Source organism: Sciurus vulgaris, assembly GCF_902686455.1.
Source record: "Sciurus vulgaris genome assembly, chromosome: 17".
NCBI lineage: Eukaryota > Metazoa > Chordata > Mammalia > Rodentia > Sciuridae > Sciurus > Sciurus vulgaris.
The window spans coordinates 53,198,942-53,215,694 of record NC_136478.1 but is presented as its reverse complement, the minus strand read 5'-3'; the positions used below and the strand labels follow the sequence as shown (position 1 = coordinate 53,215,694).

Here is a 16,753-nt window from a genome sequence, read left to right as displayed (position 1 = left end):
AAATTTAACCCCCATCGTGAGGTATTAAGAGGGTGGAAATTTAATCCAACTAATTTAGAGGTGGGACCTTGGGGGTGATTAGGATTAGATAAAATCATCAGGGTGGAGCCCCCATGACTGAATCCTGGTGATTTTATAAGAAGAGGGGGAGAGACCAGAAGAGACATGTGCACTCCCTGTGCCACATGGGGACTCTGAGAGCAAGAGCCATCAGCAGATGCAGTCCCTTGACCTTACCAAAATAAACCTCCTCTCTTTATAACTCACCGGTCTGTGGCATTGTGCTATTTGCAACAGAAAGTGGACTAGTTAGTATACCCCTGAACCAGTGTCCCAGATGCAGTTCAAACACTTCTCTTCCACCTGACCCAAGTCACAGAATGGAAGCCCAGAAGGAAGGATTAGAGATTACTCAGCCTGAGGACCTCTTCCTCAGTCCACAGAAGTTGGTAAAGGGGAACTGAAAAAGAGCTGCGGTACTGAGGATGGAGAGGATGCTCAGAGCCCAAAACTGGACAGAAAGAGTTTAGGGAGCTAACTCTGGTCGGTCTGGATGTAGAATTTTTTTTTTTTTTTTTAATAGAAATGATGGAGATAAAGAGCAAGAATTTTCAGAATTGGCATATTTGGACCTCAGTTTACCAGACGGTCAGTCAGGCATGCGAGAGGTTAAGGCATCCTATTTTCCATGGTTTCTCACTCTTCCTGAGCCCGTAAGTGACAATCCTGCACCAGGTCATCAGGTTCCCACGGAAGTGTGTTCAGAGAAACCCACTCCCAGGAGAGGAAGAGACCGAAATCTGCATAAAGGAGTCGATCTCAATCAAGGATGCGGGGAGAAACGGGAAGGGCAGAGAGAACAAGAAGAGACTGGGCAGGAAGGAGGTGGACAAGGGTGGGAAGCCGGGACGCCAGGGCCTGGGAGGTGTCCACAGGAGCCTCCCCCTCCCTGGGGCTGAGGATTCAGGCTTCTTTCCAGTGGGTTCGCTTTCAGGGGGCCCACCCGGGGAACTGGGCGGAAACACGAGGTTTCGGGGTCAGGACCGACCCACCCGCTGCCTGAGCCAGTTCCGCCTTGGGAGATCCTTGAGCTGCTCAGACCCCTGCAGTCCGCCAGCCTCCAGCAGACTAGACGCCTTCACCTTCACCCTCACCTGCCCGCAGGACACCTCTGGAACTCACCTTTTCCGCATCACTTCCCTCCCGCAGTGCTCACACCCACGCACACCCCTCTCCCCTCTCACGCACCGGCACCCCAACCCTCCCACCCTCACGCAACCCCTTCCCGCCCCTTCGCACACCCCTGCACAGCGCCCTCCGGAGCACACCTTCAGTACAGCACTCGGCCTCCCTCGCAGACACGATGTCCCCACCCTCACTCACATCACCTTTGCACCTTCACACGGTCCCCAGGACCTCTAGCCTTCACCCGCCTCCCTCACCTGTCCCCGCCACGCTGTCGCGCTCTCGCGTCCCCCCTACGCGCCCCCGCCCAGCTCCCCTCCGGGCCTCGGGGCGCTCGCCCCCCGCGCTCCCTGCCCTCACCCCCCATTGTCTCGGCCTCTTCTCCGGCCCCCCCTCCCTCTCCCTCCCTTCTGGGCCCCGGCCCCGCCCCGGCCTCGGCGCCCCGCCCCCGGGCGGGCAGGGGGCGGGGCGCGGGGGGCGGGGCGGGCGGCGCGGGCGGTGCAGGTGCCGGGCCCGGAGCGAGCGGCGGCGGCGGCGGCGGCGGCGGCACCATGGGCCGGGCCCGGCGCTTCCAGTGGCCGCTGCTGCTGCTGTGGGTGGCCGCGGCGGGGCCAGGTAGGGTCGGGGGCCGGGGTCGGCCGGCAGGGCTGGGGCGGGGGGACGCGCCGCGGTGACAGCCCGGTCGCCGCGGGGCCGCAGAGGCGGAACAATGCGCTCGGGGCCAGGCCGGGCCCCCTCCCCGGGACAAAGCGCAGCGCGGGCCGGGAGCCGGGAGCCGCGGGCGGGGGAGGGGGCGCGGGCCCCGGCCTCCTTGCCGCAGCCCCCCCCACCCCGCACAGGCCCCGATCCCCGCGGGGACAAAGGGCCCGAGACCCCCCTCCCAACAAGCCCGCCTTCTCCCGGCCGGTCCCGCTGCCCTTCTGTCAGTCTCGCGTCCCTCTGTCCGCCCCTCTCTGGATCCCTCTGGATCCCCCCTCTCTCTCCTTGTATCCCTATCCTTGTCCTCTGTCCCTCAGTCTTGAAGTCCTGTCCCTCCTGTCTGTTCCCCTTTCTCCTTGCCTCCGGGGTTCCCCATCCCTCCATCCTGCCTTTGTCCCCCACCTTTGTCCCCTGGTCTCTGTCCCTTTTTCCTAGGTCAGTCTGCCTCCTCCCCATCCTCCCTATTCACCCTGGTCTCTTCCCCTATTTCTGCCCTCCCTCTCGGCTCCCATTTTCCATCTCTGTCCCTGTCTTGCTGTCACCCTGTTTCTCCTCGGTCCCTTTTTCTCTGTCCCTCATTTGCCCCATCCTCTTGTCTCTCTGTCCCCTATCATTTTGTCACCCATTTCTCTAGCCCCCCCACCTATCTCCCTCCTTCTGTCTGTCCCACTGTCTACCTGTCCCCTGCCTCTGCCTCCTCTCTCTTCCCATTAAAACGTCCATCCCAGGATCCTCCATCCCCATCCTTCATTCCTGCATCTCTGATCCCTCTGTGCCCTGGAGAGGAATTGAGTCAAACAGGGCAGCCTCAAGAGCCCTGAGGGGGAAATGTCCATGTGCGTGTGTGTAGGCAAGGGGGAATGGAGAACCTTGGCATGTGGGCAGACACGTGGATTCAGCAAATGCCTCCCCAAACCATCCCACCCATTCACACACCCAGGCCATGAGCCGGCTCATGGATATCCAGGGAGCCATCCACACATCCTTATCACACACTGTGGGAAGCCAGAGAGAGACCCTCAAGATAGGGTCACCCTGAGCCTGGGAACAAGGTCAGGAAATTTCACCCAAAGACACTCACACTCTCATACTGTGTATGTCTCAAACCTACTATGGGTTTACCCTGCTCCCCAGCAGGTTGAGCCACTTTGGGGAGAAACAGATGATTGGATGGTGGTTGGGCAAAGCTGGAAGGCTCGGTGTTCTGTAGGGATTTGGGAGAGGAATTATAACCAGGTGGCACCAGGCTGGGGACCGGCATTTAAGTTCTGGCTCTTGCCTTTGCCACAAATACCGCCCCCACTCCCGGCTTCAGTTGCCTTTTCTGTAAAGTGAGGATGTTGAACTCAGTGACCTGAAAGGGAATAATGCCTTGCTTGGATGTGAAGGGGCTTCCAGCAAGTTGAGTGCAGTGACACCTTCCTCCATCCAAGGTTTCGGACAGAGCCTCCCTCACCTCTGGACAAGTGTGGGGTGAAGCTGATTTCCCATGCTCTGCCTTTCTTCCATAGTCTTCTGTGGTTGCTTCTTAACTTTTGTCAGTATCTCCTTTCTTTGCAGCAGACATGCCCCATTTTCCCACATGACAGCTTTGGTACTTTAGCTGCATTTCCATCAATTTTTAATTTTCTTTATTTTTTTTGTTTTAGGCTGAAAACCAGTTTCATAGGCTCCTGGAACCATTGAATCCAGGAAATAAAAGAGTGTTCGTATTTAGAATGTTGACATCTTTAGGATTCTAGAATCCAGAAGTCTTTAGAACCTTGACACCTTTCGAGTTCTAGAACCTTGATGTTGTTAGCATTCCAGAATCTTGACATCTTAAAAATTCTGAGACCTTGACCTGTTGAGTTCTTGGATCTTGATCTCTCTGCCATGTAGCATCTTGACCATTTGGAATCATGGGATTTGGGATTCTCTGAATCAAAATGTAGCCTCAGTTGACCACCTCCCCCATTCAAGATTGCTTTCTCCAATACCTCCAGCACTTCTGGGAGATAACTAAGCCTTGTCCTTGGTTTGATTTTAAGATCACTGCTTCCTGCCTAATTCTCTCTGTAAATGTCCTCTAAATTACATGGTGCAGGGCTTTACAAGTGGAGAGCAAGCTTGGTATCATGGGAAGAACTCCAGGCTAGGAGCTAAGGAGCTGTGTCCCAGCCTCGCCCAGTCCTCACTGGTATAGTTTTGTCAGTCTCTGTCCTTCTCTGAGCCTCACTTTCCCCTTTGGTAGAGCCTAGAATCTGGAGCTGGGGCACTGGCCTCCGAGGGCCCTGCGTGCTTTCCTTTTCATCGGATATTTCTGAATGGTCTTGGCCACCAAATTTTAGAAGGCATGGGTGGTTTCCGCATTTCCCCCTTCATCTCCTCTTTCCTCTCTCACCTTACTTAGCCAGCAGGAGTGGGAATGGGAGATGAAGTCTGTCTGTGCCCTTTCAAAAATGTATTTGCTCTTTCCTGGCTTATTTATCTGCTGAGAATACCAGAAGAAGGTGGTGAGATTCATGGCAAAAGGGTCCAAGATGGGCAAGAGAGAGGAAGTGAGAAAGAGATGAATTGCCTGCCCAGAGATGCACACAGGGAGAAACAGAGCCACAGGCCAGAAACTGGGCAGAACAGAAAGAAGCAACCAGATATGCAGATACCAAGAAAGAATAAAGAGGCTGTTAGGAGTTGGGGAGCCTGCGGAGGGGGAGCTTGTGATCCCGAATAATGTTTCCCTCCTAGGGTGACTCACTTTTCCCTGTTAAAGTTCTGACCAGTGATTCTGAAAACAGGGGGATCCTCCCTCATTGTGAGTCACCCCAAAGAACAGGTCCTAGGAGATTTCTATCACTGACCCCCACCCACCCCTGAGCTGGATGCATGAGCCCCCAGCCTGGGGGTGGGGGTCAGGTTCCACCATGGATTTCAAGACCTGAGACAGAGCAGGGCTTGGGCCCAGGGGTGGGTTAATGTCGTGCGAGCCTGGCCTGTCCCCGTCTTGGGGAACACAAAGGCAGCTTTCTTTCTCTGGCTTGGTGGGGGGGTTGGAGACAGCTAGACCCGCCAGCATCCAATGGCCTGTGGCACCCGGACCCAAGCACCCTTGGTTTTAGCTCATACAGACCCCAGGCCCCTGAGAACCAGGCACCAGGCTCTTCTGCATACACCCAGTGGGACAAGGGGACAGGGGCAGAGCCTGTGGTGCTCTGCGAAGGGAGTGAACAGAGGGCACTCAGGGTGGAGGATCAGACAGGGGGTGCTCGGTGCGGGCTTGTACCCTTCCAGGAGCAGGAATTTACCCCTCAACCCTATGCCCAGGGTGAGCCTCCAGAGGACTCCCGCCTCCTTTCTGGGCGTGAGGCCTGGAATCTAGGGAGTCCCGAATATCCCTGGAACGCGGGAGCCACAGGGAAGACTTTGTGTGTGAGGCTGCTGACTCACCCCTACGCCCCCACCTGATGCTTGGGTCCCCAGAGAGGAGGGAGACAAAGAACTGAGGAAGGCAGGACTGTGATTCTGGAGGTTGAGGGCTGTGGACTTGGAATCGAAAGTTTCCAGGAAAGGAGGGGCTGGGGACCTGGACCTCTGGGCCTGACGGAGAAGGGTGGGTCCTGGGATCCCTTGGTCTGAGGGAACAGAGCTGGGTCCCGGACCCCTGGGTCTGATGTAGGAGGGGCTAGGGTTTAGACCCATGGGTCTGAGGGAGGGGCCAGGGGTTCCAACTCCGGAGTCTGAAGGAGGACTGGAGCCTGGACCCCCGGGTCTGAGGGAGGAGGACTAGGGTCCACACTCCTGGTTCTGAAGGAGGAAAGGGCTGGGAGTCCATACTTCTAGGTCTCAAGGGTGGAAGGGTACGGACTCCTGAGTCCTGAGAGAAGAAAGGACTGGGTGGGGGGCCCACTCCAGGTTTCCAAAGGAGGAGGGGCTGGGACCCTAATGCCTAGGTCCTGCGAATACAGGCGCCTTTACAAGGCTGAGCTGGGGAAGAATTGATGCTTTGTGCAAGGATGTTCGGACTCCGCCATTGATGGGGGGCTGGGGGGGTTCAGTCAGGACGCAGGGATGTACCACCTCCCTAGGGGAGGAAGGAGGAAGGAGGCAAGATGCCAGGAGCCCCCTGGGGAGCGGATACAGAGAGGGTGGCAGTGACCTTCCCAGAACTGTGACCTTGAGACTCCCTTGGGTATTCGCTGACTCAGGACCCAGGAAGTGCTCCCCCCACCTCGCTTATTCTCCGTGGAAACATCCACCAGCTGTGTACTCTGGACCCCTGGCTCCTGGGTCCAGAGGGAGGAGGGGTTGGAAGCTCAGACTTCTGATTTTGAGGCGGGAGAAGGCTGGGGGCTCAGACTCCTGGGTGCTGAAGGAGGAGGGGCTGAGACCTGGACTGCTGGAGCCCAGGAGAGGAGGAGGGTGGGAGCTAGATTTCTGGGCCTAAGGGAGGAAGAGGGGGGGCAGACTCCTAGGACCTGCTGGAGGAAGGGCTAGGAACCTGGACTCCCTGGTCCTGAGAAAGGAGGGGCTGGGAGCTGGATTCTGGGTCGAAGGACAGAGGATGCCGGATTCCTGGTTCCCTACCCATCACCTGCTCAGCCACTCTTTCCCAAACCCTCCCCTGTCCCTTTTTCCAGGCAACATCCCCATGACGACTCCTGGCTGTCAACACAGTTTAAAGGGCCAGTGCCCCAGTCCCAAAAGCTCAGCCCCTCTGTGACCAGAAAGTCCCGCCCCCACCACCCCCCCAGCCCCCAAAACAAAAGCTCCTGGGACATTAATATTCCAAGCACAGACACTGTTGGTTACTGACTCCTCAGGACGGGGAGGGAATAAAACAAAAACCCCCCACCCTCACCCCATGTGCACCCTCAAGCAGAGAACAGTGGATAGATTTTGGGGGGCAGGTCCAGAGGTCCCATGGCTCCCAGGAGATGGTGAGTTTTGTCACTGACTTGCCTGGGACCCCCCTGAGCCTCATTCTCCACATCTGTAGAATGGGGGGGGCTAGCATTAGACAACCTGAGGTCCAGGATCCATGGAGAAGCTTCTAGATACTTCTTCAAGCATCAGAACTTGCAGGCCAGTTTTCACATGCAGGGGGTGTTCCAGGAGGACTCCCTGAGCTTCAGGCACCCAGCTAATCCCTACGAGACAGGCACTGGCATCGTTTTCATTTTACAGAGGGGGTGATCCAGACTCCAAAAGGTGAGCACACTTGCTCAAGGTCACACAGATGGCAAATGGTGGCGCTGAGGTCAACCCGGTATTTAAGATGAGACTAATGTTGTCCCAAAGGCGCTGTGGGGCTGAAATGGGATCCCATCAGACACAGGCCATTCTTTCAGCAAGCTCCCCGGATACTTACCAAGTGTCAGGCCTGCTCTAGGCACTGGGGTGCCGCAGTAAACCCAGTGGATCACCCTGCTGCTTTCGTGGAGTCTGTAGTGATGGGGGACAGACAGTACACCAGTGAGCAGGTCACTCAGTGACATTAACCTGGAAGATACAAACCCACAGGGAGGAACTAGAAAGTGTTCTGGAAGTGAAGGGACAGGAGTGAGGAGGGCTGCTCTGCAGAGGTGACAGCCTGGGATGACAGAGGGCGGGAAGGAACATTCCAGGTAGAGGAAGTACAGTGCCAAGGCCTGGGAGTGGGAGCAAGGGCAGAGGCCACTGGACATGGAGGCCACTGAGTTGAGACAGGGGCCACGTAGCACCTTGAAGGCCCAGGGAGGGGTTTTGATTTTATCCTAAGTGTAATGGGCAGCCCTCAGAGGGTTTGCTTTTGTTTTGGGTACCAGGGATTGAACCTAGGGGTGCTCATCTTCTGAGCCACATCCCCAGCCCTTTTTAAATTTTTTTTTATCATTTAGAGACAGGGTCTCCCTGAGTTGCTTAGGGCCTCACTGAGTTGCCGACGCTGCCCTTGGATTTGTAGTCCTCCTGCTTCAGCCTCCTGAGTTGCTGGGATCACAGCTGTGTGCCACTCACCCACCCTCAGACGATTTTCTGTTTGTTTGGTTGTTGTGGTGCTGGGGATTGAACCCAGGATCTTGTGCATGCTAGGCAAAGGCTTTACCAAGGAGCTACATCCCTAGTCCCCTGAAGGGCTTTAAGCAGAGAGGTGACTTGATCTGACTTTTTGAAAAGTCCACTTGGCTGCTGTGTGGAACATGGCCTGGGAGGAGGCAGGCACAGGGCAGAGGGACCCCCGAGTAGGCTCTTGATGGGTCCTGGGGAGAAATGATGTCGAAGGAGGAGGAGGGCAGGAGAGGTAGATAGAGGTGAATAGATTTGGATGTTTTGGGGCAAAAGGGACAGATATTGCTGATGGAAAGAGAGTGTTGGGGGTGCAGAAAAGGAAGGGAATATGGATAATTTCTAGATTTTTGATCTGAGCAACTGGGTGGATGGTTATCACATTTATTGAGGTTGTAAAAACTTGGGGAGGAAAATATTTGGGGCAAGGATTGGATATGTCAAGTTTGATGTTCCAGGAGGTGCTAGGTTGCTAGATAAGCCTCAAATAGTGGCTTAGCAAAAAAAGAAAAAAGAAAAGAACAACAAAAAAATACTGAACCAAACACCCCACAAAATAGTGATTTAGAACTATTATACTTAAACATTAAAAAGTCCAGAAGTAAGAGTCCAAGGCTCTTGCAGCAGCTCTACACCAGAGGCCCAGACATCTTCTGGCTATTGGTTCCATCAGTCTTATTGCCCTTATCCTCATGGCACAAGATGGCTACCAGAATTCTATGCATCACATCCTAGTTCCAGGTGGCATGACAGTGACCCAGTAGAAAAAGAATTTGTTCCCTTCTTCACCTAGCTGCAAGGGAGACAGAAATAACACTTTCTGCTGGACCATAAAATATAATCAGTGTTCTCTTACTGGACAAAATGGGAAAAAAATGGATGTTTGGACAGGAAGCAAGCAGTCTCTTGTCTGTAGAATTCATCTTTTCTACCGCTTGACCCCAAAATTAGGTTACCTGTCCTCTTAACAGGAAATATCACACTTTTGATGGGATAGTTCATTGATTTGTGTCTACTTCCCCATAAACCTTAAAGGCTTTCCAGGGTAGGAGCCTCATTTGACTCATCTCTGGGTATCCAGTCCCTGAAACCTACTAGTTGCTCGGTAAATACTCATTGAATGAATGAAACCGTGAAACACAATGTAAAAGACATGGATAGTTATTTAGCATTTAAAGACAACCAAATATGATCATTTTCCTGCTTCAAAACCTCCACTGACCTTTAGGATAAAAGACTTATCATTTGCAACCCATCAGAAGCATATCCCACAGCCCATGGCCAATACTGTACTTCACCCAGACAGCCAGGAGTGGATATATATGCTGGATATGGAATCAAAGAGACTAGGTGCAGATCCTGGCTCTGACACTCTGGCTGTGACTGTGGCCAAGTCATGTCATCTCTCTGGGCCAATTTTCTTACTTATAAAATTGGAACTGGGACTTGAGACCCTGTGTTCAATTCCTAGCATTAATTAATCAATTATTAAAAATGGAAATGGGGAAGAATGGGGATTGAAAATAATGCATAACTTATACAGGTATCATGAAGATTAAATGGAAATTATGTAGGAAATGACCTTTAGCACAGGGCCTAGGACAGCAGTACCTAATAATATGCAGTAGGTGTAGTGGTTAATCTTATTTTGGATAGGACAGTGACGGTGACGCTGCTGCTGATTATTCTTGGCTTTCTGTTTTCCCCTCTAGGCTGTTTCCTCTGATAGTGTTAGAAAACTTTCCCTCCCCCCACCCCACCTTCAGTACTAGGAATCGAACCCAGTGCTAGGCAAGTGCCCTACCTCTAAGCCACACCCCCATTCCAACATCGTCTTTCTCACCCCACACCTTGCTCCTCTGATGGATGATTCAGGGTGGGTTAACTGCTATAACTAACAGGCCAAAAATCTCAATAACTTAACAAAAAAGTATATTTCTTGCCATGTCACAGACCACAGACCATGGGAAGGTCATGGAAGACAGTCAGGGACTGGGGCTCCTTCTACCTTAACATTCTGTGTTCCTCCAAGCTCCCTAGAGTCATCTCCAGTCAGAGAGCCTGAAGGATTGTGAGGGAGATGGGTCAGGTGGGAAGAAGTGTTTCTGTCTTCCACTTACATCCCATTGGCCAGAAATGAGTCACATGGTTCCACCTAACTATTAGGGATGCTGGGAAAAGTATCATAGGTGTGTTATGTATCTATTAACTTTACAGTGGAATAGACCACCCAAAATTTAGTGGCTCAAAACAACAACCACTCTTTCTGTTCATGACTCTGGGTCAGCAATCTGTGCTGGGTTAGGCAAGCAGACTTCGCTTGGTCTCAACTAGGTTCACCTGTGGCAGTACTCACCTGGTGATGCAGCTGGGCTGGATGATCCAGGGTTGCCTCATGCGCACAGAAGGTGGTTGGTGCTGGCTGCTGGCTCGCCTTCTCTGGCCGTGTGGGCTCTTTCCCTCAACAAGGCTAGTTGTGGCATCTTCGCCCAGAGGGCACAAGCGGAAGTTACAAGGCCTCTTCAGAGCCTGTTGTTTATACAATATCACTTCTAGCAAATTCTGCTTGCCAATGCAAGTCACAGGCCTGCCCAGATTCAAGGAGGCAAAATGCCTCCTTAATAGGAGGAACAACAAAGTCAGTTTGCAAAGGGCATACCTGGGAACAGGAAAAATACGATGGCCATCTTTGCAGACAAGCTACACTTGGTGCCCACGTGTAAAGATGGGCTGTGTGAACGCATCAGCCTCCAATACCTGTGAACACCGACTCACCCTTTAAAATCCAGATTCAATGGCATTTTCTTCCAGAAGAAGTCTTCCCAGAAGACCACCCATCTCCCTGGGCAGTTCTAGTCTCCCCTTCCTCTGCGTTCCTGGTGTGTCCTATGTTGCCACACTAGAGCATATACACTAGATCTTGCTCAGCTCCTCTAGAGAACAGATTTTCCACCCAATCCCAGACTCTAGATGGTAGGAAATGTGGTGTAACGAACTGAAGGAGGATTGGAGGGTTGGATGGGAGAAGAAAGAAGAGATTGAATTGCAGCCTTCAATGAGTCCTTGCCTCTCTGTCTCCTGGTCCAGGTTCTGGACAAGAAGTACAGACAGAGAACGTGACAGTGGCTGAGGGCGGGGTGGCAGAGATCACCTGCCGTCTGCACCAGTATGATGGGTCTATAGTTGTCATCCAGAACCCAGCCCGACAGACCCTCTTCTTCAATGGCACCCGTGGTGAGTCCTGGGACCTGGGCTCCTGTATCCCCAAAGAAGACAGAGCTGAGTCTGGAGGGAGGAAAGCGCTGGGGGGCTGCACTCCTGGCCCTGCAGGCAAGAAGGCCTGAGTAATTCCTGGGTCTCCAAGGGGATAAGTAAATGGACTCCTCAGACTCATAGGTATGGCTGGAGAAGAGGGAGAGGGCTGGACCTGGAGGGAGGTGAAAAGCTTGAGGCCAGAACTCCTTGAGCTTACTCCTTCCTCTCTTCTAGCCCTGAAGGACGAGCGTTTCCAGCTTGAGGAGTTCTCCCCACGCCGGGTGAGAATTCGACTCTCAGATGCCCGCCTGGAAGATGAAGGGGGCTACTTCTGCCAGCTGTACACGGAGGATACCCACCACCAGATTGCCACGCTCACTGTACTAGGTAATGGCTTCCCCCTCCTTAGACCCGTGCCCTCCTCTCTCTCCTCTGCTTCTCTCATCCTGAGACCTTCTGACTCTGGTTGTTTTTAACCTCTGGACATCAGGCTCCGTTGATATGGCCGACCTTGCCGACTGGCTTTTGCATCTGACCCTAGACACCTGGTACCCTAGCTCCCTTTGGTCCCTGGGATGCCGCACTCTGGTTGCCCTGGGCCTACTTCGTTGCCCCATTAACCCCCTTCTCCCTGCGGCAGTGGCCCCGGAGAATCCAGTGGTGGAGGTCCGAGAGCAGGCGGTGGAGGGTGGTGAGGTGGAGCTCAGCTGCTTAGTTCCACGGTCGCGACCTGCCGCAGTCCTGCGCTGGTACCGGGACCGCAAAGAGCTGAAAGGTACCTGAGGCTGGTTGCTGGCGAGGGGCGGGACTTGAGAGAAGGCGGGGCTTAGGAAGGATGCTCGTTTTTATGTGGGCAGAGCCCTTAGAAAAGTGCACAGGATCTGACAGCTAGCCTTTCAATATGCAGTTATCGAATGAATTAATGTGGGAGTGAAAGAGGAAGGGACTTTGGGAAGAGGCACTGGAGCCCCTGGTTTGGGGAGGGTTTGGAGGGAAAGAGTGGGGCCTATGGGTGGGGCGGAGCTTGGCAAATAGCTTTTTATGATTGGTGGGGGCGGTGGGCAGAGCCGAAATCCTGGCCTGACAGTGTCTCCTGGCGTGGCGTGGCAGGAGTGAGCAGCGGCCAGGAAAATGGCAAGGTCTGGAGCGTGGCTAGCACAGTGCGGTTCCGTGTGGACCGCAAAGACGATGGCGGTATTGTCATCTGCGAGGCACAGAACCAGGCGCTGCCCTCCGGGCACAGCAAGCAGACGCAGTACGTGCTGGACGTGCAGTGTAAGTGCTCAGCTGGCAGGGTCCTGGGGTCCCACACCAACGACCCACCAGCATGATGGGGAAACCGCTCCTCCTTCTTCCTTCTGCCTTCAGATTCTCCCACGGCCCGGATCCATGCCTCCCAAGCTGTGGTGAGGGAGGGAGACACATTGGTGCTGACCTGTGCTGTCACGGGGAACCCCAGGTGAGCTCTAGAGCCCAAGACTCCTTTCCTGAGAAGAGGGCCAAGAACACGGGGCACCTGAGTCTCAGGAACCAACAGCCTTAGTGAACAGGAGCTGGGCTCCAGACTTCTGGGTCCAGAAGGAGAAAAGGGCCTGGGGACTCCTACTCCTGAATCCTGAGGAAGGAGGCCGTGGAGTCCCAGGCTCCTGGGTTCTCGAGATGCAAGGGACTGGAAGGGCTAATTCCTGAGACACTGGTGACATTGAAAGCTGGACCCAGGACTTGGTTTTCCCAAAAGGAAAGGGCAAGATGACAATGGAAGCTGGGCCTGGGACTTGCTTTTCCATAAAGGAAGGGGCTAGTGAGGAGCTTCTTAACTGGAGGCGTTAAGTCTGAGAAGCCAGACGTGGGTGCTGGCACTGGAGTCCTAACTCTGCTTATAATTTACCCCTTCCCAGGCCAAACCAGATCCGCTGGAACCGCGGGAATGAGTCCCTCCCAGAGAGGGCCGAGGCGCTGGGGGAGACTCTAACGCTGCCTGGCCTAGTATCAGCAGATAACGGCACCTACACGTGTGAGGCGTCCAACAAACACGGCCACGCGAGGGCGCTCTACGTGCTGGTAGTCTACGGTGAGGGCAGGCCGCTGCACACCTGGGGGTGGGGCTCAGGGCAGGGGCGGGGCTTTAGGGGCGGGGCTTGAGCAAAGACTTAGTGGGTAAGGAGCCCATAGAGTTATTACAATTTGTGGGACAGACCGGGTTCAGATTCGGCTCTGCAGTATTCTGTTGCAGATAACTTTATGCCTTATTTTCCTCCTGGGTAAAGTGGAGACAACAGCCCACACGTCATTAAGTTTTTAGATTTTATGAACTAACTGGATAGCCCCTTCCACAAAATAAGTTAGTTGTTTAGCACTTTTACTGTGCAGCAGGGATTTTGGAAGTGGTTAAGCCCTATCTGAGCACTTTAAACACCTGGAACATTTTAGACAAGGTGGGAAGAGACCTGTTCCTTGGACATTCTCAGGTGGGGTTGGGGAGCCCTCAGCGGGACTGAGGCAAAGAAAAGGGATGTGCTGTTTCTGTCCTCTGGGGGATGGAGGAGGAGGAAGGAGGGAGGGCAGGAATTGGGATCAGACCGTGTACAAACCAACAAGTATTCTTTGAGGAAGAGATACCTGGAAAGAGGGGAATCATGAGAAGGGACTACAAGGTGGCAGTATTTCTGAGGGACAGGGTACATTAGGAGAGAGGTTAGAAGTGGTATGTGCTTAAGAGCTTGGCAGTGATGGAATCATCCTCTGATGACCTGGGCTTGCGCCCTCTCTGGCAGACCCTGGTGCGGTGGTAGAGGCTCAGACGTCGGTTCCTTACGCCATTGTGGGCGGCATCCTGGCACTACTGGTGTTTCTGATCATATGTGTGCTAGTGGGCATGGTCTGGTGCTCTGTACGACAGAAGGGTGAGTGGGGGCGGGGCCTGGATTCAAGGAAGGGTGTGCTGGTTGTGGGACTTGGAAAGGAGCGGAGCCTAGAGCTCTAATTCAAAGGAGGGCGGGCCTAGAGGCAGTATAAGGTGGCGGGGCCTCGACCTGATTCAAAATCAGGCCAAGATTCCAAAGGGGTCTTGGTCCAGGATTCTGAAAAGGGTGATATAGAAGCCCAATTAAAGGCAGGGATTTGAATAAAACAACTTATCTTCCTGATTGCTGGATTCATTGTGAGCACAGCAAGGGTATACCACCAAGTAAAGGGTGAGGGTGGATCTTTCCATGAACTTTTGGAGTCTTCCTAATTCTGCTTTTACCTCCTTCTCTGCCACTGTTGTGCTCTTCACTGTTTGCTATCCCCTGTCTACCCCGTCCTGAATGTTCCATTTCTCCCTCTTTCACTGGTGTCTATCATGTTTGTCTCCCTCTCTCCATATATTTCTTTACAACTTCTGGGCCCACATATATGTTCCGCTGCCCTGGGGTCTGTCACCCCTCAGGCTCCTATCTGACCCACGAGGCCAGTGGCTTGGACGAGCAGGGAGAAGCAAGAGAAGCCTTCCTCAATGGCAGCGATGGACACAAGAGGAAAGAAGAATTCTTCATCTGACCCTACCCCCACCCCAGGCCTGGACCTAGGCTGGGGTCTCCCCACTGCCAGCTGCAAGGAACCAGCAAAGACATTTATCAGAGTCTGGGATGGTGGGCTTCTCCCCCTCACCACTAACACCTCAGACGTTTGGTCAGGGATGGGGGTATTGGATGCCTGGCCAGAAGTGAGGGCCCAGCAGTCTGGGTCCTTCTGGGGCAGGGGCCAAAGGTCCAGATCCCCCAAGTCCAGGGAGGGCAGTAGGGATTGGGTTGGGGGAAGATAACTGGGGGAAGGCCAGGGCCCTCAGGCTACAGAACCAGGTCCTGTGGGGAGGGGGTCAGATTCTGGGAACAGTGGGGTGGGCAGGGAAGGGGAACACAGATTTCTTTGGGGGTCCCAGACCCCACGCCAGCCATTGTAAGAGTTCCACAGAGCTCTGGGCACCTCTTTGCAAAGCCATGTTTGCACGGTGGGAGGAAGGGTGGGGGGAGGGTTTGGAAACAGGGATTCTGTGTCTTCGTGTCATAACTGATGGGGGCAGTGAGGGAGACAGCCCAACCCTTATCTCCAATCCCCCTTCCCCAGGTTCCTGGGCTCCCCTTCCCTCCACCTCCTCCCCTACACCTGTCCCACCCATATTTGTCTTTCCACCCACTCCTGGGGGGGCCTTCCCCATCTCTCCTCCAGGCCCCCCGGGGAGAGGGAAAGGAGTTTGGGGGGATATGTGGTCTCTATGGTTTTATATATAATATATTAAAAAAATCAAAAATCTGTATGAAAATATCAGATTGCACCCCTCCCCCCACTCCTGGCTTTTGCCCCTTTTTCTTGTTTTAAAAAACACACACATTTTTGTACGGGGCGGGAAGGGGAACTGGGAGGGGGTTTGGCAATCCCACTAACCACCATTAAACTGAGGAGAGAACAAAGTGTTGGGGTGGCTGTGTGTCTGTCCCTCTGACATTAGTCTTTAGGGCAACTTTGATTTGCATCTCATCCTGTCCCTGTCCTTAGCTCCCCATCACTACTAGTTCAAGTCAAAACCCTTTAGTCTGATATCTCATTCATCTCAATTTTAGATGTATTATTTGAACTTTAGATGACAATATAACCTCTTACAAAGCAGGATGTGTGCCTGAAGCTAAGTAGGAGGATCATCTCAGCCCAAGAGTTCAAGGCCAGCTTGGGCATAACCTCTTACAATGTGCCAAATGTTGCCTCTTACAATGTGTTTCTCAAATTCTGCAGAGTCCAGGGTGAATAAAACAGGCAAATGCTAGGTGTTACAGGTAGTTTAGCACTAATCTGAAATTTGATCCTGTTCTAGGTACTAAGCACCTAAAGTGAAAAGGCGACTCCATTTTTACCCTCATGAAGATTTCATGAGGAATTAATATCAGACTGTGATGAGGACCATTAAGGAAAAAATGTAGCTGGGCATGGTGACACACAGCTACTCAGGAGGCTGGAGCAGAAGAAGGTCAAATTCTAGGCTGGGTTTGGCAACTAAGGGAGACCCTGTCTCAAAATAAAGAATAAAAAGGGTGGGGATGTGGATCAGGGGCTAGCGTGCTCCTGGGCTCAATTCCCAGTAACACCAAAAATAAATTTTAAAAATAAGTAGAGAAAGGGGATGTGCAATACCATTTTAGCTAGTTACTATGAAAGCTTCAATTATACAGCAGTAGAGAGAAAGGACCAAGAAGTCCCGTGCACCCTTCACTCCAGTTTCAACAAACAACTCGACGCCCATCTTGCTTTATTCATAACCTTGCCCTAATCTGAAGATGCTATTATAATCAGAGAAATCTTCTTAGATTTGATACCGTTGTTTACTGGTAGCGCATCCTGCTTCCTCAGGTGTTTTAGTATAATGCCAGAGAAGCCTGCTGAGAAAAGTAAAAGCAGACTTCTCCCGGCTGGAAGAAGGGGACCCCAAGGCGGAATCCATCGGATTGAGCAAATCTTGTCCTTTTTATAGGTTTTATTCTTCTTTCCCCCTTATCTCTTTCCTTCCTGCCTACGTGATTAGGCCCGGTTTTGCATAAAGTGAGAAGCAACGGGCAGGGGG

General features: G+C 53.1%; 1 protein-coding gene across 1 annotated transcript; it reads left to right on the top strand.

Moving 5' to 3' along the window:
* Positions 1-1,653: 1,653 nt before the first annotated feature.
* Positions 1,654-15,614, top strand: CADM4 (cell adhesion molecule 4). The gene is made up of 9 exons (XM_079119849.1): positions 1,654-1,800; positions 10,993-11,139; positions 11,395-11,547; positions 11,801-11,935; positions 12,271-12,435; positions 12,529-12,619; positions 13,059-13,231; positions 13,935-14,063; positions 14,591-15,614. The coding sequence occupies exons 1-9, from the start codon at positions 1,737-1,739 to the stop codon at positions 14,698-14,700; spliced, it is 1,167 nt and encodes a 388-aa protein (XP_078975975.1). The 5' UTR covers positions 1,654-1,736; the 3' UTR covers positions 14,701-15,614.
* Positions 15,615-16,753: the final 1,139 nt, after the last annotated feature.

Bases quoted from the DNA above. Each gene is read 5' to 3' on its own strand.
- CADM4 (XM_079119849.1), top strand. From the start codon at position 1,737: ATGGGCCGGGCCCGGCGCTTCCAGTGGCCGCTGCTGCTGCTGTGGGTG. The intron at 13,232-13,934 runs GTGAGGGCAGGC...CCTCTCTGGCAG, and splicing joins CTACGTGCTGGTAGTCTACG to ACCCTGGTGCGGTGGTAGAG. The intron at 14,064-14,590 runs GTGAGTGGGGGC...GTCACCCCTCAG, and splicing joins GTGCTCTGTACGACAGAAGG to GCTCCTATCTGACCCACGAG.